The sequence below is a fragment of the Vulpes vulpes genome, chromosome 11, assembly GCF_048418805.1.
Source record: "Vulpes vulpes isolate BD-2025 chromosome 11, VulVul3, whole genome shotgun sequence".
Lineage (NCBI taxonomy): Eukaryota > Metazoa > Chordata > Mammalia > Carnivora > Canidae > Vulpes > Vulpes vulpes.
Genome location: NC_132790.1, coordinates 15791073 through 15818170, shown reverse-complemented (window position 1 = coordinate 15818170; position 27098 = coordinate 15791073). Strand labels below are relative to the sequence as shown.

General features: G+C 38.3%; 1 protein-coding gene across 1 annotated transcript; it reads left to right on the top strand.

Moving 5' to 3' along the window:
* Positions 1 to 27098, top strand: CTR9 (CTR9 homolog, Paf1/RNA polymerase II complex component). Its single transcript, XM_072727277.1, has 25 exons — positions 1 to 268; positions 1478 to 1576; positions 3564 to 3803; positions 5394 to 5511; positions 6055 to 6144; positions 9061 to 9209; positions 10522 to 10629; positions 13921 to 14028; positions 14165 to 14401; positions 14638 to 14727; positions 14842 to 14970; positions 15075 to 15258; positions 16625 to 16713; positions 17221 to 17406; positions 17492 to 17579; positions 17751 to 17899; positions 19392 to 19508; positions 19671 to 19816; positions 20752 to 20823; positions 21303 to 21438; positions 21592 to 21738; positions 22151 to 22308; positions 22988 to 23084; positions 23311 to 23423; positions 26014 to 27098. The coding sequence occupies exons 1-25, from the start codon at positions 224 to 226 to the stop codon at positions 26438 to 26440; spliced, it is 3522 nt and encodes a 1173-aa protein (XP_072583378.1). The 5' UTR covers positions 1 to 223; the 3' UTR covers positions 26441 to 27098.

Below are 27098 nucleotides of genomic sequence, written 5' to 3'. Positions count from 1 at the left end.
GCTTCCGGGGCAGGGGGCGGGGCTGCCGGAAGTGGCCGGACGCCGTCCGCTGCTCGTTGTTTAAGCGGCTGACGGGAAGGAGAAGCCCCAGCTCCGGCGGCGCCGCGGGGCGGCAGTCACGACCTGAGCTCGGGCCGCCACGAGCCTCCGGGACGAGCCAGAAGCCGGGAGCGCCGGCTGCGGAGCGGACGGGCGGGACGCCCGCTCGCCTTCGGATCTCATCATGTCGCGGGGCTCCATCGAGATTCCCCTCCGGGACACTGACGAGGTAAGTGTCGCGTATGGGGGAGGGCGGGGGCCGTGAACTTGGACGATCCCCACCTTCCCCCTTCTCTCCACTTGGTCTCCGGGGCGAGAGCACCTTCGGCCCCAGGAGCCCGAGTCGGGCTCGCCGGCCGAAGCCGCAGTCACCCCCTGCCCCTGCCCCTGCCCCTGCCCCTGCCCCCTTCCAGCCTGGCAGCGTCGCGTCCCCGCAGCCCCGGGGCCGCCCCGGGAGTTGTTGGAAGTTCCTTTCCTACCTGTTCGTCGGCGACAGTGCTCGCTTCGCAGCTGTCGGGCGCAGGGGCTCTGGGTGCCGACGAATCGTACGGTGGGCGCTGATGCCCCCGTGGTCTCTGCTGCGCCGCCGTCTTCCCCTGAGAACGCCCAGAAGGTCGCCCTTTATCCCTTAGGAACTGGAGTCGTGGAGCACTGTGTCCTCCACACACGCTGCAGCGCCCAAGTGGGGGCGCCGAGATGCAGCCCCGCGGTGTGCTGCCGGACCTCACGCTCCCTCCCTTCCCGACGCCCCGTCGCCCCATCCTGGGTAGCCCGCGGCTTGTCTCAGCGCCGCTGTTGTCTGGGTCCAGTGTGTCACGTATTCTTATTTTTGTTCGGTTGAGGTCTGCGTTACTGAGATACAATTCACTTAGCCTAAAATCCATTGGTTTTTAGTAGTAGTAGTAGTAGTCACAGAGTTGTGTGACCGTCCCCACTAATTCCAGAGCGTTTACCCACTGTTCATTTTTGTGCCCGCTTTCAAAAGTGTCTGTGCCACACAAGTGCTGTGGCCTGAGGAACGCGTACAGAGGCAGCGTTCAACTTCCTGTGGCCTCTAGGATTGTGCCTCGCAAGTTGTGGGGCCTGTGGCATCGGTGCTTATCTATCTGCACTTCACACAGATTATATGTTATGCCGGGTTTTGTTTTATTATTTTTGAATAAGCAAAGCTTTTGTGACATTTTGTAGTTCCGGTGACTTGAAGACAACTGGCAGTACTTGCTGGTGTGCTTCTCTGTGCTTTTACCTTAATAATCTCATCTGGCCTCTTTGACATGTGTGCCCTGAACATTTCTTTACATGCACTTGCTCAGCCCTATTGCAAGTGAACACACACCCTATGTATATCCCGTGTCGATGTATGTTCTGAAAGGCAGCAAAGAAGAAATGTGAATTTAAAGAAGAACTAAAGAGTCAAAACCTCCATTGTGTGTTTTAGGTCATCGAACTTGACTTCGATCAGTTACCGGAGGGAGATGAAGTTATCAGTATTCTGAAACAGGAACACACACAATTGCACATATGGATTGCTTTGGCGGTCAGTATTCATGTAACAAATATTTTTTGTATGTTGGCTGGGAAAAATAATTTGGTTTCTGTTTTCAAATACAGTAATAGCCAGCTTGGGAACATGATAAGTAAATTGTACCATATGTATGGAAGGTAATTGTATTACCATTTATAGAACAAGAAGGCCAGTTTCCTAAATGATGTACTTACTCTACTGCTAAATTAGTATATGTTGGTAAAGGCAAAATCCATTTAAATTAAACAGTACTCTATACTGTGTGTTGGATTATTTATTAATCACTCAATGAAGATTGGCTTATAATTTGTAGATAATCAGAAAAAAAACAAAGTGCCACCATGTAAACATTGTTACTTAACATTGTTTTCCATAACAATGTAACATTTCCTGAAAAGTAGTCTAGAAGGTGATTATATTCCAGGCTGACTCACAAAAGCCCTTTTGGGGGGCTTGTTTTTTTGTCCTGGTCGGTCCCTTCCAACCAGGAGAATCTCCTACTGGAGATTCTCAGGAGAATCACCTCAGAGAGTCTAAAATTCTAACACCGTTCATCCTCCCCAGCACCGACTGCCTAACGTTTCCTTTGTATGAGAATATCATATTGAATTATTCTGGTAATATAGTATAGCATATACTAAAATCATTTTTTCTAAGCAAGCATACCCCAGGTCACTTTTGTGTAAAGATACATAGGAGATTCCCTTTATCATCTTGAAAGGAGAAGTTGATCTGGAATTGGACTTATATCCGTTGCTCAAGCCTAACTGTAAGAATCTCTTAGATATGGATTTACAGATAAATACTTTGTGACAATGGTGCCTTTCTGAAGTGTTAAGTTTTCCTGGTCTACAGAGAACAAGCCTTTAATGCTTGTCACACAGTGTTTAAAGCTAGAGGGGAATTTAGATTTTCTTTAGTACAAATGCCTCCTCTAACAGAGCTTACAGGAAAAATGGAGGATTGAAGGATTAGTGTGGCACCTGTGGTAAAATTGATGAAACATTGTGGGCTGTAGAATGTTACAGAGAAAAGAGTATAGGCTTTGAGATTAGAGAGGCCTTTGTTCATATTCCCACTTGGCTGCTAACTAGCTGTGTGACCTTAGACAAATGATCTACCTTCTGAGCCTATTTTCTCTTCTAAAATATGGGGATGTTAGCATTTACTTTAAGAGTGATTGTACAGATAGAAATAAGTATATAAAACTCCTGGCATAATCTGTGGCCCATAGTAGGTGAGTAAATGATGGATCTTCCTTTTAGTATTAATAAATGAAACAGATGCCCAGGAAAGTTATTCAGGAGGCCCAAAGTCACGGATAATTTTGATAGATCTAGAACCAGAACCTAAATTTTCTGTTTAGAATTCTATATCCCCCTCATTATTGCTTTTTCTCTTGGGCTCTGATTTAGTTTGAAATCAACTATTGCTGGGTAAGTAGCAATTTGGAAACATTTATGGTGATTATCATTTTTTAAATAACTTAATCAGGCATAGTTCACCTATAATAAGCTGCACATATTTGACATGTACCACATGAGAAGTTTAGCATATTTTATACTTATGAAATCACTACAATCAAGATAATGAATATATCCATCACCCCCCCAAAACCTTCCTCCAAACTCTTCCCCACCCCCCATAGTGCTCAGCCAATCCTTGATCTGCTTCTTTTTCTTTCTAAAGATTGCATGTTCTAGAGTCTATATAAATGGAATCATTACAGTATGTATTCTTTCTGGTCTGGCTTCTCACACTCAGCATAATTATCTTGAGATTTATCCACATTGTAGCATGCATCAGTAGTTCTTTTTTCTGCCGAGTAGCAGCTATTATACAGATGTACCACAGCTTGTTTGCCCATTCACCTGTTGATCAACAATTGAGTTATTTCCAGTTTTTGGCTATTAAAAACAGAGCTCCTATAAATGTTTGTGTGCAGCTTTTTATATGTACATATGCTTTAATAATTCTAATTTGATTCTTTACCTTTTAGCTGGAGTATTACAAGCAAGGAAAAACGGAAGAGTTTGTAAAGTTGTTGGAAGCGGCACGTATAGATGGCAATTTGGACTATAGAGACCATGAAAAAGACCAGATGACTTGCTTGGATACATTGGCAGCCTATTATGTACAACAGGCTCGGAAGGAAAAGAATAAAGACAATAAGAAAGATCTTATTACACAAGCAACCCTGTTGTATACCATGGCTGACAAAATTATTATGTACGACCAGGTAAATAAGTCAGACTTCTATGAATTTATGAAAGGGGGAAAAATACCACATGAGAGTAGAATGTGTGTTATAAGCAACAGATTTTTTTTTTTGAAAAGAATTTTTCTTAAAATAACATGGTTGATAATAAATATAGTTGAAAGAAGAATTCCCTGTTAAAATTGGAATTTCTTTGGTTGTTGTACTATTGAAGTAATGTGGACAAAGTAGCATATATAAAACTTATCCACAGGTTGAGTCAGTAATTCCGTCAACTCCAGATAAATTTCAAGCATATTTAAAAAAAAGATTTTATTTAAATTCAATTTAATTAATATATATTGTATTTTTAGTTTCAGAGGTAGAATTCAGTGATTCTCAGTTGCATATAATACCCAACCCTCCTTAATCCCCATCCTATCCTTCCACTCACCTCCCTTTCAGCAACCCTCTGTTTCCTAGAGTAAGAATCTCTTATGATTTGCTCTCTGTTTTAATCTTATTTTATTTTTCGTTCCCTTCCCTTCTGTTCATCTGTTTTGTTTTTTAAATTCTACATATGAGTGAAATTATATGGTATTAGTCTTTCTCTAACTGACCTATTTTGCTTAACATAATATTCTGGTTCCATTTATGTCATTGCTGATGGCAAGATTTTGTTCTTTTGATGGCTGAGTAATATTCTCTTATATATATATGCATATATATACACACACATATATATACAATTATATATATATATATACACATGTATATACATATATATATCTTTTCTTTTTTTTAAGATTTTATTTATTTATTCATAAGTGACACAGAGAGAGAGAGACAAAGGGAAAAGCAGGCTCCCCATGGAGATCCTGATGTAGGACTTGATCCTGGTACTTTGGGGTCACAGCCTGAGCTGAAGGCTGTCACTCAACTATTGAGTCCCCCAGGCATCCCCCATTATATATATTATATACACACATATACATACCACGTTTTCTTTTTATCCATTCATCTTTTATTTTTTATTTTTTATTTATTTTTTATTTATTTTATTTTATTTTTTCCATTCATCTTTTAATGGACATCTGGGTCTTTCCCTATTTTGGCTATTGTGGAAAAATGAACTTTTCTTTTTGTCATTGTTCCTTGCACAGAAGTCTTTCATTTCTGGATAATTTCTTGATTTGTTTTTGTTTGTTTGTTTTTTTATAAATTTATTTTTTATTGGTGTTCAATTTGCCAACATATAGAATAACACCCAGTGCTCATCCCATCAAGTGCCCCCCTCAGTGCCAGTCACCCAGTCATTCCCACCCCCCGCCCACCTCCCCTTCCACCACCCCTAGTTCGCTTCCCAGAGTTAGGAGTCTCTCATGTTCTGTTTCCCTCCCTGATATTTCCCACTCATTTTTTCTCCTTTCCCCTTTATTCCCTTTCAATTTCTTGATTTATAATTAAGACTTGCCCACTGGTAGCTCATACACATATTATAGTTGATAAGAGGAATTTGTGTGATACTCCACCTCCTTCCTATATGGTTTTCATTTTAATATTACACATTCATGTTAAATTGTGGTTGGTCATTGGTAAAGTCAAGTCTAAGATGATGTGTTGCTTTTCCAGAACCATTTGTTGGGAAGAGCCTGCTTCTGCCTACTTGAAGGTGACAAAATGGATCAGGCTGATGCACAGTTTCATTTTGTACTCAACCAGTCTCCAAATAATATTCCAGCCCTTCTTGGTAAGTCATTTTTGGCAGCCATCTTAGGAAACTGTATCTTTCATCATATGCCTGTAATAATGTTTTTTTGACTGGGCTAGACAGCAACGTAAAAGAGCTTTACCTTATAAAAATGAAACTATCTGCAATGGATCATTTTTTCTTTTAAAGTTACAAAAATAGAATATACACCAGTTAAGAGTAATTTGTTATCCACTTCTTTTTTTTATATGTATATTATTTTATTGGAGTTCAATTTGCCAATATATAGTATAATACCCAATACTCATCCCATCACCCTGTTTGTTATCCACTTCTAAAGAGTCCATAAGCAATGTCTATTTGGACAACTGTAAGCTATTTTAATTGTTGTTTTATACCATCTAACAGGACTATTTTAAAGGCATAAAGTAATATATCCTTAAAACAAGTTTTAGTATAAAATCATTTTCACCATTTTCGAGTATTTCTTATTCAGAGATGTATTTGATTTGGGTGGGTTTATATAGAACATATGAGACTTGTGTTCTTTAGTCAATGGATGTTTATTTTTAAAAATTATAGGTAAAGCTTGCATTTCATTCAACAAGAAGGATTATAGAGGAGCTCTTGCTTACTATAAGAAAGCATTGCGTACTAACCCAGGATGTCCAGGTAAGAGAAAAACTTCATTTTAAATAGTCTAAGTTGTAAATGATCCAACTAAAAATATTGAAGATTTAAAGGCAGTTGCTTATGAAGTTGGTTGTGAAAGATGATATAGGGCTGTTGATATGACAGAATTGAAATTTAAAAAAAATGCTATGTTTGATCCAAAGACTGAATAGCAGATCATATATTTTTTTAAGGATTTGTTTATTTTAGAGAGAGAAAGAGCACACACACACACGAGTGGGGGTGTGAAGCAGACAGAATCTTCAAGCAGACTCCTGTTGATGTAGGACTTGATCTCATGATTCATGATTCATGAGATCATGACCCGAGCTGAAACCAAGATTTGGAAGTTTAACTGACTAAAGTCCTAGCAGATCATATTATAGTCTTTTTGCTTTATGCTATTTTTCTTTTTTTAAAATTTTATTTATTTGTTCATGAGAGACACAGAGAAAGAGAGAGAGGCAGAGACACAGGCAGAGGGAGAAGCAGGCTCCACACAGTGAGCCCAATGTGGGACTTGATCCCGGGACTCCAGGATCACGCCCTGGGCTGAAGGCAGACGCTCAACCGCTGAGCCACCCAGGCGTCCCTTTACGCTATTTTTCTACTGAAAATCTCATTTAGTAAATCTTATTAATAATCAACTGTGTGCCAACTGTGTTCCTGTTCTAAACCCAGGGAATGCAGCAGTGAAAAAGAAAAAGTCCCTGTCCTTGGGGTGCCTGGGTGGCTCAGTGGATTGAGCATCAGACTCTTGGTTTCAGCTTGGGTCATCATCTTGGGGTCATGGGACAGAGCCCCATTTCGGACTCCATGCTCAGCAGGGAGTCTGCTGGAGATTCTCTCCCTCTGTCTCTCCCTGCTGTGCACATGTGTGTGCACATTCTCTTTCTATCTCTCTCTCTCTCAGGAATGAATGAATAAATCTTAAAAAAAAAAATCCCTGCCCTCATGGAATTCATAGATCATTATAAGTACTTAGGCTCTCACTCTGATAGACATAGGAAGTCATTCAAGGGCTTTGGGCAAAGAAGTAACGTAATCTGACTATATTTAAAAGGATCATTTTGAGCTTCTGGATTGAGACTAGAGTCTGGGAGGAGGGTAAGAATAGAAATGGGGAGCCCAGGTGGAAGGCTGTTGCTGTCATGTAGGTGAGAGATGATTTCGGCTTGCACTGGAATGATAATAGTAGAGGTGGAAGTGACCGGAATATTTTGAAGGAAGAATTAATGGAGTAGATGTGATATGAGACAAAGGAGGACTCAAAGGTAACAGTAAGAGTTACATTTTAGTACATTGGAAGATAGTTCAAGAGGAATTAGTTTTAGGTGTGAAAATTTAAAAATACCTTTTAGACCTACAAGTGGAGAGGTCAGGAGGACCATAGTTCAGGAAAGAGATCTGAGCTGAAGTAATTTTTTTTTTTTTTAAGATTTATTATTTATTCACGAGAGGCACACAGAGAGAGACAGAGACACAGGCAGCGGGAGAAGCAGGCTCCATGCAGGGAGTCTGATGTGGGACTCGGTCCCGGGTCCCCAGGATCACACCCTGGACTGAAGGCAGCGCTAAACCGCTGAGCCACCTGGGCTGCCCTGCACTGAAGTAATTAATTTGGAAGACATCAACATATAGATGGTCTATAAAGCCCTGAAACTATGAGGTCACCAGAGAAGTGAGTGTAGATAGAAAAGAGGTCCAAGGATGGTGCTATAGGGCACTGTGACATTGTAGAGTTTAGGGAAATGAAGAACCAACAAAAGAGCCTGAGAAGGAGCAGCCAGAGATGTAGGAGGAAAAGAATAAGGGCAATGTCCTTGAAGTAAAATGTAAAATGTTTCCAGGATGGTGTCAGACACTATCACATTCTGTTATTAGGTCAAGTAAAATAGGAATTAAGAATTGATCATTAAAAAAAAGAAAAAGAATTGATCATTGAATTCAGTAGCATGTTAATCATTAGTGACCTTGATAAAAGCATTTTAACTGGAATGGTAGGGGTGAGATCCTTGGTGGAGTGCATTTAAGAGAAAATGGAAAAGGAAAGTTAGGCAGCAAGAGTTTTGCTATCAAGGGAAGAATAGGAGTGGATTGACAATTGGAAAGGAAAATGGAATCAAGAGTATTTTTTTTTTTAAGATGGGAGAATATATGTGAATGAGAATGATGTAAAAGAGGATATTTGATAATGCAGGAAAAATAGATGATTGCTGGAGCAGTGTCCTTAAATAGATGAGAAGGGGTAAGATCTAGTGTCCAATGGGGAGATTGGCCCTTCATGGGAATGTGGTGGAGTTTCAGCATGGCCTTGAAATTGGCTAGCATGTATAAGCACAGCTCTGAAGGAATGACAGTTTGTGAGTGTAGTGACAATATTGAAGGTCTTAATGAAACTTTATGCTCTCTTTAAAAATTGCTCTTTGAGGGATCCCTGGGTGGCGCAGCCGTTTGGCGCCTGCCTTTGGCCCAGGGCGCGATCCTAGAGACCCGGGATCGAGTCCCACGTCGGGCTCCCGGTGCATGGAGCCTGCTTCTTTCTCTGTCTGTGTCTCTGCCTCTCTCTCTCTCTCTCTCTCTCTCTCTCTGTGATTATCATAAATAAATAAAAATTTAAAAAAAATTGCTCTTGAAAAATTAGATATTGAAGGTAAAGTGTACCCCAGGAATCTTGGAAGACCAGAAAAATACCAGTGTTGTAGGTATTGTGTTTAAGACGAGAAAGGGGACAGAGGGAGTATGGTATAATATCCACTGAAACCAAATTCATGATAGACCAAAAGATTTTATAGTGTAGTTATCCTGAGGTGAATTTTGAGATTTTGCAACTCATAGAAAATGTTTAAGCATTTTGTTTAATTCAAACCTGAAAAATGCCCTGGTTTGACAGCTTGAATGACTTTCTTTTTTTAGCGGAAGTTCGTTTAGGAATGGGTCATTGCTTTGTGAAACTCAACAAACTGGAGAAGGCTCGTCTGGCATTCAGCAGAGCCCTGGAACTCAATTCCAAATGTGTGGGAGCATTGGTTGGACTGGCTGTACTGGAACTCAACAATAAAGAGGTATGTGAGTGAAAAAATTATTTTGTGACTGATCTATTAGGCTCAATATTCCTTATCTAAAACTCTTTGAGGCCAGAGTGTTTTAAAGGTCAAGATTGCAGATAATAGAAATGTAACATGATGCCTGCACTGCATTATATATAATGCCCAGGTATTAGGACCCTACCTCAAATGCAAACTTACATTTCTCTGTGAGGATGAGTGATTATTCACACTACTAGGATAACCGCACAATTTAGGTGAAGTTTTGCTACCACGTGAGCTTGCTCTAAGATTACCAGACACCTTGTTTTTTTAAAGAAGTTTTTGGATTTCAGAATTTCAGATAAGGGGTTGTACAATATGTGTCAGTTTGGAATGCTTTCCATTGCAAGTAACGGAAAGCCTACTGAGTGACGGAAACATAAGGATTTTTAGTCGTCTACTAAACAAGCTCTCTTAAGGTCTTGGATTTAGCACCTCATTATCTTCAAAGCTAGAGTTTTACATCTTTCTGTCTGTCCTTCTGCAGTGTGTGAAGTTTCCTCCTCATGTCTGTTAACCTTATAAGTTGCAAGATAGCTGCTATATCTCCAGGCTCTCATTATTTCATCAGTCTTATATATAGGGAGGAAAGGGAAAGGATCAACAGCTTTCTCTTAGAGCAGTTCTATCCCCATCATACTTCCCCTTGTGTATAGCTGTCTGACAGGGTTATCAGATTTTCTCAGTCTCAGCATTATTGACTTACGGAGCTAGATGATTTTTTGGTGTGGGAAATTATCCTATCCATTGGTAGGATGTTTAGCAGCATACCTCACCTCTGCCCACTAAAAACCAGCACGTCCTCCCTGTTGTGATAATGAAAAATGACATTGCCCCCAGTTTAGGACCACTGCCTTAGACTGATCTCCAGAGAAGGGGAATAGATCATCTTGCCTGGTTTAGATTAATAATCTTTCATCCCCTGGGGTTTGAGAAGAGGAAGAGGCAACTTTCCTTCCTGAAATTAAAAGATCACAGGCTGCAATGTCTGGACTCTATTTAAACAGAGTTAGTAAGGGGGTTAAACTGGCTGTTGGTAATCCACAGACATCTGCCACCAAGAAGACAGCCAGGATCTATAAAGATACCATAGGTGACTCTTTGTGAGGGCAGTTGTAGCAGTTTAATTCACTATTAGAAATTTTTTTATTCCTGCTGAAGGTTAACTGAAATGAGCTGTATTTTGGTGTCTGAACTTAGATTTATATAACCTTATTTCTTCAGACTATAAAGAAAACTTTGAAAAAATGCTAATTAAGTAATGACCCTGTTGTTGCTTTTCTTTTAGGCTGATTCCATCAAAAATGGTGTTCAGCTTCTTTCCAGAGCCTATACTATTGATCCTAGCAACCCCATGGTATTGAACCACTTAGCAAATCACTTTTTCTTCAAAAAGGTAAGACAAGTCAATTTATTAAAGTTGTTTGCTTTTAAATCCTGTCTTGTTTTTCTATTCTGCAGTTGATACTGTATTTTTTTTAACTTGGAAAAAAATTGACAATGTCAAGAGGTTTTTTCAAGTTAAAATGTATATTAGTTAATTTGGGGTGGGTACGTTTATTCATTCACTCTATTGATCCTTTATACTGTACCTAACACTGTAATAGAGATATGGAGACCAGTAAGTTGTGGTTTCTGCACTCAGTTCAGTTTCATAGAAAACACAGACATGTAAACAAATGTAAATACAGAAATAAAGGTCTCTACCTTGCTGTGGTAGAGAAACGAAAGAGGAAGTGACCAAATGGTTAAGGAGGGTTTTCACCAAAAAGAAAAAGCTCTTGAACTAGATTTTTAGGAGGAGGTTTTTAGGTAGTTGAAAGGGGAAAGGGACAGTTCTAGATTTAGTAAAAGCAGGGCATATGGTGGGCTCTCGTGATAGACAATGCATTGGATACAGATAGTGAGGTGTTTCTGTGATATAGGAGTTTGGACCTACTTATGCAGGCAACCAAGGAGTTGTTGAAGTTTTTATTTTTGCTCATTGATCAAGCTGTAATTTTTAAAGTTGCCGTTACTTCTGTAGAAACAATGGTATTTTTGATTTCTTGAATACTAAATCAAATATTTCATTGACAGAGTTTTTATACAGTAAGTGAAAGTTTTACTCACCATGTGGAAACCAGGTACTAAACTGTGCTAAGAACTTTAATTAAATAGCAGTTTAGGCAAAAGTTCACAAAGCAATATCAATCCTTGTTAATGATAGCATATCACTCTTATTATTGCTATAAATATGCAGTCAATACTTACTAAATACCAAGTACTATTAAAAATGAATTCCATAGGGGTGCCTCTCTGGGTCAGTCAGAAGAGCATGTGACTCTTGATCTCAGGGCTGTGAGTTTGAGCTTCATGTGAGGTATAGAGATTATTTAAGTAAATAAAATTTTAAAAAATATGCATTCCATGAATCTGTAGAACAGTCAGATAATCCTGAGGTAGTTAATATTATCTCCATTTTGTGGATGAATAATTGAAGCAAAGGTAATAGCCGAAAGTCACACAGCTATTAACCATGATGCTTTACTCCCTCTGGCTATAGAAGCATACTCCTCATTTCTAATGAATTCTTAATGAACCTATGTGCTGTAACTTTTATAGTATGAAAAGACAACTATTTAGGGAGAAGATGGAAAGGTATCTTATAAGTACTTGAAGCGTTACTGTTTCAGATAAAAGTTACACAAGTATGCTTTTTACTGAGAAGACAAAGGACCAATAATCCTAAATATTTGAATACATATTTAATAATCATTGCTCACAACTGTTAGGAAAGCTTCCTTGAACCGAAAGAAAATTATTCAATTTTTATTTTTTATTTTTTTTTCAATTTTTAATTTTTAATGCTAGTCACCCTTCCACTGCTGAAGAGAAAGTCTTGCTTTTTAACATGCTCAAAACTTTTTATATTGTATACGTGAAATATGTAAATTAAGCCAGCCAATCTATTTGAGTGTTACTGAGCACCTGATATGTGATCAGCATTGTGAGGTCCTCTTGCACTGAATATATGTCCTGAAGATTAACAGAGCATGCTTATGTATTTTTTCTCAATTTGTCATTAGAGCAGCCCTAGGAGGTAGGCAGGATATTTCTATTTCACTTTCTATAGATAAGAAAATTGAAGTTCAGCAAAGTTAAGTAACATCACTTGCCAAAAATTCACTCAACTGGCAGGTAGTACAGTTGAGTACAGTTGAGATGTATTTTAATTCTCTGCCCACCACACTACATTGCATCCCCTATAGAAGAATCATTTAACTGGGAAGAAAAGGTATTATTAATTAACATCTCAGACACTTCAGTAATTAAATAATAAAGTGTGTTTAGAGATGGGAGCTATAGTGATTCCTGGAACGATTAACACAGACTTCCAGAAAGAACTGAGAATTGAGCTTGGTTTTTTGATCAGAAAGAGAAGCAGCTAGAATGCAGAGGGATTAGGGGCAAAAATTGGGATGTGAGGTAGAATTGAGATCTGAATGAGGGTTTTAAAATAAAAGGTAATCTTTAGTGTATTTTGTTAAATTTCAAAATGGAAATTCCCTAAAAAATGTGTCATGAGTGAAAGACTAATAAAAATAGAAAAATTAAAGTCTATTCCAAACTCAACATTTGACCTTTACCCTCATCCCAGGGAACAATCTATAAATTTAACTAAAAGGCTGTGCAAGAAAATTCGAAATATAAAGTTTGAATCACTTGGTTCAAATTCAGGTACCACCATTGTATTGTGGCTTTGGGCAAAAAAATTTCTAAAACTTTAATTTCCTCACTTGTAAAACAGGAATAATACCTACTTCATAGGATTTGAGGAGTGGCAGTTATGACTAAATGTCATGTGCATATTAAATACTTAAGTAATGGAAAACAATTACTGTTAAAAAGCAGCAATCACATTATTAGTCCTAAAATTAAAAAAAAAAAAAAAAAGTTGAAACTGAGCATTGACCAAACAGAGGCTCTCCAGACCAGATTACTAGTGAAAAGGGTAAAACATATCCCTATTAAAAATATGCCTTGATGTATGAACTCTGACTTCCAGACTCTCAGGAGATTAGCTCTATAATCCAGATTAAGTAAGGTCTAATGGGAAAGTCATGACCCATGCATTCAAAGAGAGGTGAATTAAGATCCAGTTACTTAAGCTGCTCACCCTCATATGTTAGAACATTTCCCTTAGAGTCATAAAAATATTAAATAGAGAATCTAGCTTTTCCACCTTAGACAGCATACTTTATTTCTTTAAGCCTCCATTTCCCCATCAATAATTTAGTGATAATGATACTCTTTACAGAGTTTTTGACTAAGGCTAGAATAAGTATGTCATACCTACCACAGTGCTTAGTATATAATAGTTCTCAGTCAATTGTAACTGCTCCCTTTACTAGTAGTAAGGGATTTAACTCTTAGGTTTTCTCATCACAGAAAGAGTGCTGATACCTCAAAGGATTGTTACAAGATTAAATAAAGCAATAGATGTGTTGAGTAGATGTTAAGCTCTAGGTAAAAGAATTTATCTGCAAGGGGAATGAGAAAAATGATTCTTAATTCTGGATACAACACTGTTATTATTAATTCAGTGAACACATTTTAAAAATGAAATTTGAGCCTTATGTGAGCCTTATGATTGAGACTGTTCGAGTTGTTTGAATTTACTCAATTTCTGGATCTCATTGTTCAGGATTATAGTAAAGTCCAGCACTTGGCTCTCCATGCATTCCATAATACAGAAGTGGAGGCTATGCAAGCAGAAAGTTGCTATCAGCTGGCTAGATCATTCCACGTTCAGGTACAATCATTTTAAATCTCTAAATATCTACTTCTTTTGTTTTATAGTTTTTCAAGTTTTTAAAAAATTTTTGTATGTTACAAAGAAGACAAACTTTTGTACATACTGTTGACCTTGTTTTATTTTCATTTTTTAGGAAGATTATGACCAAGCTTTCCAGTACTACTATCAAGCCACACAGTTTGCCTCATCCTCTTTTGTGCTGCCATTTTTTGGTTTAGGACAAATGTACATTTATCGAGGTGACAAAGAAAATGCATCTCAGTGCTTTGAGAAAGTTTTGAAAGCTTATCCTAATAATTATGAAACTATGAAAATTCTTGGATCGCTATATGCTGCCTCAGAAGATCAAGAAAAAAGAGATATTGCCAAGGTACATTTTAAAAAATTGTAGCCATTTTGTGTTAGTGATCACTAGACTGTCATGCCTCATTCTTGTTATTGCTAGTAGAGATATGATGGAAGCAGTTTTGTTAGCCGGGCTTGTTCCAGTTGAAATAACGAACAGTTGACGTATTAAACAAGGTAGAGTAGCTACCAATTTTTACTTTGACAGCCTGTAGTTTCTAGATTAAGCCTGCTTCAACTTAATGATCTCTTTTATCTCAGGGCCATTTGAAGAAGGTCACAGAACAGTATCCTGATGACGTTGAAGCTTGGATTGAATTGGCACAAATCTTAGAACAGACTGATATACAGGTATTTTAGCAATATTTTTGGTCTCCTACCTAATGTGTGTTTTGAAAGCATGGTGTAGTGTTTTTCCCTTTCATTTTCACTTACACCTTATTGTCTCCACCATGAAAAATACAGGGTGCCCTCTCAGCCTATGGAACAGCTACACGTATCCTTCAGGAGAAAGTGCAGGCCGATGTCCCGCCAGAGATTCTGAATAATGTGGGCGCCCTCCATTTTAGACTTGGAAATCTAGGGGAGGCAAAGGTAGGGAACTGGAAATAATCCCTTCTTATGTACTATCAAGTTTAATGTACACTATTTGAGATGTATCAACTGTTTTTTAACAATGTAATTTTCTTTTCTTACAGAAATATTTTTTGGCATCATTGGATCGTGCAAAGGCAGAAGCTGAGCATGATGAACATTATTATAATGCCATTTCTGTTACGACATCATACAATTTAGCCAGGCTGTATGAGGCAATGTGTGAATTCCATGAAGCAGAAAAACTATATAAAAACATCTTACGGGAACATCCTAATTATGTTGACTGTAAGAATTGTAAACTTTTATATATATATATATATATATGATTTTATTTATTTATTCATGAGAGATACAGAAAGAGAAAGGCAGAGACACAGGCAGAGGGAGAAGCAGGCTCCATGCAGGGAGCCCGACATGGGACTCAGTCCCGGGTCTCCAGTATCACGCCCTGGTCTGAAGGCGGCGCTACACTGCTGAGCCACCTGGGCTGCCCATAAAGCTTTTTTTTATGAATTAAAATTCCCACAACAGCAGCAAAAATTTAGCCTGAAAAAAAATCTTTCTTTGAACCAGTAGTTAAAAAATGTGAAGGTTATAATGTCCCCCTTTCCTTCAAACCAAATTTATGGCCTTAAAAAAAAAGCAATGCAGCTTTACTTAAATTTATGGTAGAAAATAAACAAAACAAGTTGAACCGTATATTTCATGAGGTGAGCGATCTTCAGTGGGTCAGCTACCTTTATTAGACTTTGAACAACTCCTTGACTTACTTGGTGATAGATGTACCTTTATCATGCACCTGCTCTTATTTCATATTAACATTTTTGCAGTGTTTATAACAGTAAGAAACACTGTCTTACTTTGAAATAACTATTACTAAAATGTCCTGCCTTGAATTTTCACACACTAGCCATTATAAAATTTGGGAAGTTTTTTTAATTAAAAATAATTGACAATAATATACTCCCCTTAAAAGAACTTGAAGCTATGATATTTTGACTCAGGTTATATCAGAAGCTATTAACTTGCCTCCCATCATGCTGTTATGGATGCAATAGTGATTTAAAATAAATAAGATTTTGATCGAATGCCAGGCTGAACTTGAATTGGTTTGATAGATATAAGAAGCCATTATTAATTGCCTGAGGAAAGTGACATTTTCTGGAGAAAATAACAGCTTAAATTTGTGTGACACTTTCTTACTATTTTTTAAGTGGAAGCCCACAGTTAGAGTCCAGATTTTCTAACTAGTAATCCGTGGTGGTCCATGCTTTCACTGTTTTGTCATATGACAAGCAGTGACAGTACTGTGCATCAGAAAGAAACTGGAAATAGAACAGCTGCAAGCTTTTTAAATATCTTTGGTGGAGATAAGGACTTGGACTGGGGTGCTAGCATCGGGAATACAGTGGCAGAGATAAATCTGAGATTTCAAACAGACTTGAGGGTGACAGAGTTGCTCTTTTGTTAGATTATTGTTAAATTATTAATTAGTTTAATGGATGCTCAGTATTTTTTCACCTGTGGGATTTTTCTGTTCATCGTATGAATGTATTAACAAAATACAGTCATTTCAAAAGTATGACTTGGAAGTTAAGATCTTTCATAGCTAATGCCTTAAATGTAAGAACTTTTAAATGTGTATTTTCAGGCTATCTGCGCCTGGGAGCTATGGCTAGAGATAAAGGAAATTTTTATGAGGCTTCAGATTGGTTTAAGGAAGCTCTTCAGATCAATCAGGTTGGTAGTATTAACTCTTAGGTTTGAAAAACAATTTTCTCACCTTTTTTTCCCTAGTAAATCATTTTTTTCATTTTATTTATTTTTTTTCATTTTTTTCATTTTAATGTCTCGTATTTCTAACATCTTGACATCTCTGTTTTATTTTTACTTGTTAAAGATACTAGAGTGCAGAAGTCATCTAAACTTTTTGACTGTGACCCACAGAAAGATTTTACATCATAGCCTAGTATAGTTGTTTGTGTATACAAACAACTAAAGTGAAAGTTTTGCACATTTTTATGTGCTGTTGCTATGTGCTATACACTGATAACCCTATATTTCATTCTTTTGGATTTCTTACACTGATAATTACACACTGAATTGATTTTACAATTCATAAATCCATCTTCACTCTGATTTTGTAAATGTAGCTTGTAAACTTCAGTAATCAGCTATCATGGAAAGGTGATTGATATCTCTGAATCCAAATTACAGATTTTGCTTCTTTACATATGTGTGTTTCAGGACCATCCAGACGCTTGGTCTTTGATTGGTAACCTTCATTTAGCAAAACAAGAATGGGGTCCAGGACAGAAGAAATTTGAGAGGATATTAAAACAACCATCTACGCAGAGTGATACTTACTCTATGCTAGCTCTTGGCAATGTCTGGCTCCAAACTTTGCATCAGCCCACCCGAGATCGAGAAAAGGTATCTTCTTTTTGTCTCTTTAAAACAAAACTGGCACTTTATTCCTGTTTGAATTTTGTTCTATAATGATTTTTTCTTTTTATAGGAAAAACGTCATCAAGATCGTGCTCTGGCCATCTATAAACAAGTACTCCGAAATGATGCAAAGAATCTGTATGCTGCTAATGGCATAGGTAAAGACATGGGCATCCCTAGTGATTTGTGAAATAAGTGCTTTCAAAGGAATGTTTGTAGATTGTAATTTCTCCCGAAAAGTAATAAATATAGTTGTTCTAAAATAGGACTTTTAGTTTTTCTGGCTACAATTAGAAAATTCTCAAATGTGAACCTTTTTATAATTTTAGGAGCTGTTTTGGCCCACAAAGGATATTTTCGTGAAGCTCGTGATGTATTTGCCCAAGTAAGAGAAGCAACAGCAGATATCAGTGATGTGTGGTTAAACCTAGCACACATCTACGTCGAACAGAAGCAATATATCAGTGCCGTTCAGATGGTAATATCTTTCAAGATATTTTTATATTATGTTCATTGTTGAACAAATGTTTTCTTAACTATTCTGGCCCTGTCGTGGAACTGGGTGCTATCTCTTGTGGTACTGTGTCTATTCAGAGACTTATAATCGTATAACGTTAAGGCCAATCTTCAGTGTCTAGAGACATGAGTCCTGGTTCACCCCTAACCGCATGCCTTGGGTAAGGGATATCCTCTCTGATCCAGTTTCCCCATTTATAAAATGGAGATCATAAACTCACAGAATTGTGTGAGGATCCAGTATGAAAAGTACTGGATACCATACTTGGCACAAACATGCCTAGTATATCAGTAAGTACCCAGAAGATAGGAGGATTTAATATTTGTTTGCTTGTCTTAGACTCATCTTTCTTCAATGGGAGAACTGAGTTTCAGAAAGGTTAAATGACATTTTGGAAAGAAAGAAAAAACTCCATGGGGATTAGTTTTCATCACTATAGAATTTTGTTAGGCTTTTCCTATTTGTGGAATGCTTGAATTTGCAGTAGAATAAAGTCATATTTAGCATCTAGGGGTGCCTGGTTGGCTCAGTTGGTAGATCTCAGTGTTGTGAGTTTAAAATCTTTTAAAAAATGATATTTAGCATCTATAGCATATTAGAAAGTAAAGCAGTTCTTAGACTCTATGGGAAATTAGTATGGTCGGGAAAAACAAGGTTCTTAGCAGAAGTACAAGACAGTTGCAGTCCGTCCAGGTTCCTGGAAGTGGCTAACCTATTTTCTAAGAAGGGTGGGTATTACCAAAATCAGATATTTGAAAGGCACTAGTTACAAGGATTTATGGAATCCAGACTGCATATGGTAGCTCAGGTTGTGTTTTTGGGGGTGGGCCTTCCTGATCTGCCAAATGATAATGTGGCCTTTAAAAAATGCAAATTGATAACTAGGGATACTCAAGGGGAAACTCTAACTACCTTCCATGAAAAAGATCTCACCGATGACAAGATAGGTTCCATGGTCAAAAAGTAGAGTATTCATGACAAAATTGGCACTAGTGTTGTTATATGTTGGTTTTACCAAGAAGTTAACCAGAACTGTGAGATTCACATGCTCATTGCCAGTAGGTTCCACCGATCCTAAAGAAGGGTGGTAGAGAATATATCCCAAAGGAGTAAGGTGTGTGACTTTTAATAAGTTGTCAATAAGCTGATTCTGGATAGCATTGCTAGAGAGAGATAAAAAAAGGCCATCCAGTCTATTTATCCTTTCAGTGCTGGTCTGAGTTTCAAATGGAAAAACTATTTTGAGTATCTAGTCTTGGGGGATTTTTTTGAATCAGATTTTCATGTTGTAGAAATGTATCCTGGTGAATGTCAAAAATCATTCTCAAATTATTCTTTAAAATTAACCATTCAAAGGGTAAAACACCTTTTAAAATCGCTTAAAATCTTGTTACATGATCACAATGTCGTTTAATCCTTATTGTATTTTAACTGACTTTTTCTTTTATTATAGTATGAAAACTGCCTTAGAAAGTTCTATAAGCATCAGAACACTGAAGTTGTGCTATATTTGGCCCGGGCCCTCTTCAAGTGTGGCAAGTTACAGGAATGCAAACAGACTTTGCTAAAGGTAAAAAGGAAAACTCGTTTTTCTCATGTAATTCTCTACTGCATTGTATTTTTTTTTTTAATTCTATTTTATGCATGTTCATATACCTAACAATCTATTTGGCTAAAATCCTTTTCATGTTATTAGATTATATGAAATATTTGTTTTGTTTCTTATTTATAGGCTAGACATGTGGCACCCAGTGATACAGTACTTATGTTTAATGTGGCCTTGGTCCTGCAAAGATTAGCTACCTCTGTTCTAAAGGATGAAAAGAGTAATCTGAAGGAAGTACTTAATGCTGTGAAAGAACTGGAGCTTGCACATAGGTAAAGATTTTGTGGAAACAACTTTTGAAATGCTTTGTTTCTGTAAATCCATTTGTCTCAAAAGGTGCTGAAAATCACTTCCTTCAAGAGAATCATTTTTTATTAAGAACCCTTCCAGTGATTTTTAAGCCAAAGTGGACAGTTGCCACTAGGTGGCGCCAAACTGTGGCCAAGATCCTGCCAGATTTAGATCCTGTAGCCTCCCCTAGAACTAGTTGGCTAGCTTTGCAAGCTTGCCCTAGATTTTCATAATCTGACATAAAATGACCCAGCATTTTACACAATTGAAATTTTTAGACTCCACTTATGTTGGTTTTATTACTTAATACTGGTGTGTCTTTCATGGGATATTAATTTTCATTGGGCTAAGATTATTAAGGCCTGGCCTCTTAAATATTGAATAGGTTTATTCATCTTAGCTCTAAATTTATGTACCTTTATAGGATTTATTTGGTAATTTCAGTATGTGGTGAAATCAAAGCCTGACATCTCTTCAGGTTTTGTCCAACTATAATTAAGTTCTTACACAAGCATTTCTTGCCTTGCCTGATACATTGGTTCTGTTTTCATGGCCTACACCTCCTAACCTCCATGCTGACATATTTAGTAAATACAGTGTTTAGTAAATATTTGTTACTTGAGGTTGTTTTTGGTTATTTATGAATTTATTGATGATATTAATATGACTACTTAACTTTGTGAACTTTTTTTTTATTAAACATATTGAGTGTTATTGATGAGTCTTTTTCTCAGTGTGTTTCATATATAATTTTATTGAAATGATAGCCTTTCATGTATCCGTTAGGTTCATGTAAGTCAGTCAATATATAAACCTAGTCTCAGACTATTTTTATAGAGTGGATTAAAAATGTAAAGGGCCTGTTTCATTAGAATTATTTTTTAAATGAACTATTTTATTTTCTCATTCCATTTAGATATTTCAGTTACTTGAGTAAAGTGGGAGATAAAATGAGATTCGATTTGGCCCTTGCTGCTACAGAAGCCAGGTAATGTTACTACTTATGGCAGGTGACTGGGTGAGGCAGTGTGGTACCTATGTGCACTGGGTGGCCTTCCAGGGGTCAGTGTTTCCCACTCCTGTGCAACTCCCCAGCCTGATACAAGGCTTTTTTCTGAGAGCCCTTCCAGGGAATATGACAAAAGCAGTGTAGTACAAGTATTTAAGTTGTATGGAGAAAATACTTTTCTATCTATCCTGGTTCTTTGAGTCCCATGTGAAGATAATGTTGAAAATCTTTACCTCTGTGCTTGGAGAGGACACTTATAATTTGGAAAGTTACTATAGTTTGACAGTATTGACTTTTGAGAAACTAAGTTAATTTTGCTAATTAAAATATCTCTTAGATATCAACTAATGATCTTGCTTCAGACTTTTCAGTTTGTGTAAGGAAAACAGATGTTCTGAGGTTTTGAACAAAAAGTGGACTAACTGCATTCATGTTTCTCTATATCTGCAATGTTATAGGCAGTGCTCTGACTTGTTGAGCCAGGCCCAGTACCATGTGGCTCGGGCACGTAAACAAGATGAAGAAGAAAGGGAGTTACGGGCCAAACAAGAGCAAGAAAAGGAACTGTTAAGGCAGAAACTTCTTAAAGAACAGGTATTTGTTGTGTTTTCAGTTATACTAGAACTAAAGAATTATGTGCATACATGCCCCTTGTATGCTAAAAAAGAAGTTGTTCTGATGGTAGTCAGGATATTTTGTCAACAGAACATTTTGATGCAGTTTTTTTCTACTCTTTTTTCCTCATAGGAAGAGAAACGTCTTAGAGAAAAGGAAGAGCAAAAGAAACTTTTGGAACAGCGGGCCCAGTATGTAGAGAAGACCAAAAACATTCTTATGTTTACTGGAGAGACTGAAGCAACAAAAGAAAAGAAAAGAGGTGGTGGTGGTGGACGGGTAAGAAAGAACTCCTGCTAATACTGATGGCCCCAGTCCCTGTCATTTGACTCTCAGAAGTAAATATAATCGGCTGTATTTACACAGTGCTTGGTTCTTAAGTTTGACTTCCTCCTTTGTTAAGAGACAGTCTTCCAGCACGGTATTTTCAGTGGTATCCAGTATTTAGAAATGCATTCCAATGTCGGTCCCATATGCTGTACCTTGTAGTGGCCTAGGTAGCTGATGATTTTTGACATTAGGGTGATTCATCCTAATTAGAAGTCTTTAACATTGGGCCTCATCAAGCACCCCTTCCTTTGGACTTTATAAAAGAAAAAAAAAAGATCCTTCATTTGTCAAATGACTGATAGAATCTGGCCTCATTCCACCAGCTAGGAGAAAACTGATTGTAGTCTTGTTTGGTTTTCAGCGTTCTAAAAAGGGAGGAGAGTTTGACGAATTTGTCAATGATGATACCGACGATGACCTGCCTATATCCAAAAAGAAGAAGAGAAGAAAGGGCAGTGGTAGTGAACAAGAAGGCGAAGAAGAGGAGGGTGGTGAGAGAAAGAAGAAAAAGAGGAGAAGGTATTATTAGTGTGTTGTGAAGAGCCTTACAAAGGTGACAAATGACCTTTCACCTTCCGAATCTTTCTTGTATTAGAATTTGCCTGTGAATCTTCCCCTTCCCATTTGCTGTTAAGATAAGTGGTATCCTGCCCGTCTGTCACCTTGAGGTGCCCCTGAGCTGTCCTGTTTGTCTCTCGTCCAGGAATCTCCAGTCAGCTGTCTTAGCAAGGCTGTTCTTCCCAATCCTTGGCCGCCTTTCCTTGGGGGAGAACCTAATGAATTCATTCAGACACAGACCTGTGGGATGGAAGCTATGATAGGACATTAGTAGGCCTGGAATGAGTAGCTGGGAAGAAAGAGGAGAGGAAGGATGTAAGGTCTGAGGCCTGGGTCTTCTGTCACAGTCTCTGTGCCTCCACCAAGTACAAGATTCAAGCTTATCTTAGATTAATAAGAGGACTTAACAGAGACTTAATTATTTGGTAGACATCACGTAAATCCATGGTTTTTGCAGATTCCTGAACTGTGTGTAGCAGTTGTAAATTAGGGCCTCTGCTCTTGAGGAGTGGACAGTATGGTTGAAGAGGGTATCTACTCAGAGTAGTGTTCAAAATGAATATATGTTGATGATAAAGTAGTCTTAGGCTTTCTATGTATGAGTGGATCTTGACAGACTTTCTCTTGTCCACTATATAAGACCTCCAAAGGGAGAAGAAGGATCTGATGATGATGAAACAGAAAATGGCCCAAAACCGAAAAAGCGCCGTACCCCGAGAGCGGAGAAGAAGAAGGCTGTAAGTTTATAATACTGTGGTTTTCATTCCCGTCGTAGGCAGGAGGGACTACACTGTACCAGAATACATTCTTTCCCTACAGTTTCTTCAAGCACAAATGCTTCTTTTTGAAGTGTATTTGTTGCTATTTGATTGTTATCATTACACTGCAAACTTAGTTAACAGGATGTCCTAATGTAACCTAAAAGTCTTGAATAATCTGTTATGTTTGGTCTTCTTTCTTTAGCCCAAGCCAGAACGTCTGCCTCCTTCAATGAAGGGCAAAATAAAATCGAAAGCCATAATATCATCAAGTGATGATTCTTCAGACGAAGATAAACTTAAAATTGCCGATGAAGGGTAGGAATTGTTCCCTTAATGTACTTTTCTAATGAAAGATAAGAGTGGTCACTGTGCCATAATGACTTCTTTCCAGCCTCTTAGAATGTCAAAGCTGGGGATGCCTGGATGGCTCAGTGGTTAAGCATCTGCCTTCAGTCGGGTTGTGATCCCGGGGTCCTGGGATTGAGTCCCGTGTCAGGCTCCTTTGCTCAGTGGGGAGGGGGAGCCTGCTTCTCCCTCTGCCTGCCACTTACCCTGCTTGCCTGCTTGTGCACTCTCTCTCTCTCTCTGATAAATATATAGTCTTTAAAAAAAAAAATCATAGCTGGAAGAAACCTAAGCACACATCTTATTCAAACCCTGTCATTTTCTTCTGTCATGTTTGTCCCTCAGAGAAGAAAACCTATTTTGAAATATTTTATTTGTGGGTATTATGTGAAATTTCTTGGATAGCATCCATCTGGTTTTTTAAATTTTTTTTATTTTTATTTTTATTTTTTTTTCCATCTGTTTTTTTTTAATAGTGAAACTTTATTTTATTGTTACTATTATTTTTTGCTGTTTTTTTATTATTTAAATTGTAGGGAGTTAGCATACAGTGCAATATTGGTTTCTGGAGTAGAATTCAGTGATTCATCGCTTACATACAACACCCAGTGCTCATTACAAGTGCCCTCCTTAATACCCCATCACCCATCTAGCCCATCCCCCATCAACCCTCAATTTGTTCTCTATTGTTAAGAGTGTCTTATGGCTTGTTTCCTTCTCTCCTTTTTTTCTTTTCCTCCTTCCCATATGTTCATCTATTTTCTTTCTTAAATGTCACATATGAGTGAGATCATATGGTATTTGTCTTTCTCGGATTGACTTATTTCACAGCTTAATATACTCTAGCTCCGGCTGGCATCCTTTTTTTTTTTTTTTCGGATGGCATCTTTCTAAATGGAGTGTATCACTCTGGTATACTACCATACTGGCTAAAACTGTTATGAATAGCCTGATCCTGGTCACATGGAGATAGGATTTTCTTGACCGTGTCCTTCATTGTCAGGCAATGGTGACTTAGCTCTGCCTGCTTCGTGAAGGGCTTATCCTAGACTGCTTTTCTAATACTCTCCTTTAGCTCATGGCACACCTGGAAAAGCAGTATTTGGTTTTACTTGTCCTCAACTTGACCCTTAAGCTGGAGGTTCTTCCCAATGTGGATTCACAGACTGGGACTCAGTGCTGTACCACATGGTATATTTCTTCCAATGGCTGTCATTTCATTCATTCCACAGTCATTTGAGCATACACTAAGAATTCCATGAGACAGTGTGCTGAGTCCTGAGGATACAGAGGAAAGAGTCATAGCTCTGCCCTCAAGGACTTTATGCTTTAGAGACAATGGAGAACAACAGATAAACCAAAAACATTATCGTTGGATAAATGTTATCACTTATGGTTTCATTTATTACTCTCTGGGGACTATACCTATTCTGGAGCTGAGGGCAGGGTTGTAAGAGACATGCTTTGTAAAAGACCGTTTGAGTTGAGTCTTGGAAAAATGGAGTCCTAGCTGGTTAGAGGTGAGCAAGTAGCATGTCGAAGGAGCTAAGGGTGCTAGTGGGGGTGCAGCCTCACAGGTAGCAATCTCTAGGGAACCATCTATAAATACTTGCAGTTCCCTTTTTTCTGAAGATGCTGGCTGACACACATTTGGGTTGCCTTGCCCTTGCCCTTGCCCGTGCTGTCACCCTGGCCAGTGTTGAGAGTTGAGAGGCAGAGCAGAGCAAGAAATATGTGGTTTTAGAATGGGTGTCATTAAAACATGTAGGCAGAAGGGTCTATGTTAGAGGCTGAGTTACTGCTAAACTATATCCAAGGTCAAGACCAAGTTGATTTGAGCCACTTATATCATCAGTTAAACTTGGTCCTGACCATCACAAAGTGTTTAATTTTGGCCACATAGAATGATGGGAATTGGATCCCAGGAGGCCACTGGCCTTTAGTATATACATGGGCAGAGGGGAGCTCAGCAAAAGGAAGCAAACTACACAAGGCTTTTAGCTGTGGCTTGTTCTCTTGAGTAAGCCCTGTCCTAGAGTAGGGCACTAGTGCAGCAGCAAATCGTGGATAGAAAAGGTGCCTTTGCTCTTCAGGTATCTGATGGGACAGGGAAGAGTCAGTCCTATTCATCCAGCCTCAGGAGAGGGTTTATTCTTCAGAGTCTCTACAGCCACGCAAGACCCTGGTTTCACCTCTGCTGCTATGAATTTGTGTATAAAAATAAATGTATCCCTTCCTTTTCATCATTTTATGTATGAAACTGAGAAGTGCTTCATTCTGATGAGATGTGCCTGATATAACCCAGTGAGAGTCCTCCTTGACTGTTTAAATGCTGTGGTATAATCAAAGTGCCTTGTTTTCTTTGCCTTTTAATCCTTTTTTTATTGTGGAATAGATTGGATTTACAAAACAGTACACTTGGCAAATATCATAAAATGAATACCTGTGTAAACAATATCCAGGTCAAGAAATGGGACATTAAATGCCCTGACTTTTTAAAAGCATTCTCTGCTCATCGAGGCTCCCATTGGCCAGTCTAACCAGTGCTTCTCTTTGCCAGACATCACCGCAACAGCAACAGCAACAGTGACTCGGACGAGGGAGAGCGGCGGAAGAAACACGCCTCTTCGGAGAGCGATTCTGATGAGAACCAAAATAAGTCTGGCAGCGAGGCCGGCAGTCCCCGGAGGCCCCGCAGACAGGAGTCAGATGAGGATTCAGACAGTGACCAGCCATCCAGAAAGAGAAGGCCCTCAGGTTCTGAACAGTCTGACAATGAGTCTGTGCAGTCCGGGAGAAGCCGCTCTGGAGGTTCTGACATGGACTCTCGCCCTGCTTCTCCGAGTGCCGAGTCAGAGCACGATTCCGAGAGAGGCTCTGATAACGAGGGCTCTGGCCAAGGCTCTGGGAATGAATCCGAACCAGAGGGATCCAACAATGAGGCCTCGGATCGGGGCTCAGAACGTGGGTCAGATGAGAGCGACTAGGTTTTATTTCATAAATAAGCTTCATCTCTGGAGGAAACTTTTTTAATATATGAAAGCTGTGATTAAAAAAAAAGTTTCAGATGTTTAGTCAAACAATTGTGAAATTTTTCCTAAGGCAGTTTTTTTTTTTCTACCCATTTGTATATTACTAAACCCCAAGAGATATTTCCTGTGCTAGAGTCCAATATTTGAGTCTCTTGAGCAAATGAAGAACGTGACTATTCTTCAGTATGGTACAATTCCACCTGTCATATGTGAAAACTGCAGTAAAAATAAACCCAAATGCTAAATCATTCCTACAGAGGTTTGACTGAAACTGGCAGACGTCTCATCATCTTTGTATGTTAAGCAGCATACTGTTTTGATTTTTATTGTAATCTTTTACCAAGTGGTGCAAGAAACTTGGTTTTCATGTCTTTGTTCATTTGAAGTTTAGATTGAGAATATTTTTATTTTCTGGAGAAAGATATCTACTGTATAATTGCACCAAAGTACGAGTGGAAGGAAGGTTTTCTTCAGTAGTGTAATACTGCAGCCATGTAGATAAAATCACAAATATATAATTTGTTAGGTCAAATAAAATGTGGAAAAATGCTTTTCTGTTAGTAGAATGCAAAGACCTACATAAGCCACACAATAAAATTCTTTTACCAACTTT

Coding starts and splice junctions, on each gene's coding strand:
- CTR9 (XM_072727277.1), top strand. CDS start 224: ATGTCGCGGGGCTCCATCGAGATTCCCCTCCGGGACACTGACGAG. Junction 10,630..13,920: donor ATCACTTTTTCTTCAAAAAG/GTAAGACAAGTC, acceptor CTCATTGTTCAG/GATTATAGTAAAGTCCAGCA. Junction 21,439..21,591: donor AGAAACTTCTTAAAGAACAG/GTATTTGTTGTG, acceptor TTTTCCTCATAG/GAAGAGAAACGTCTTAGAGA.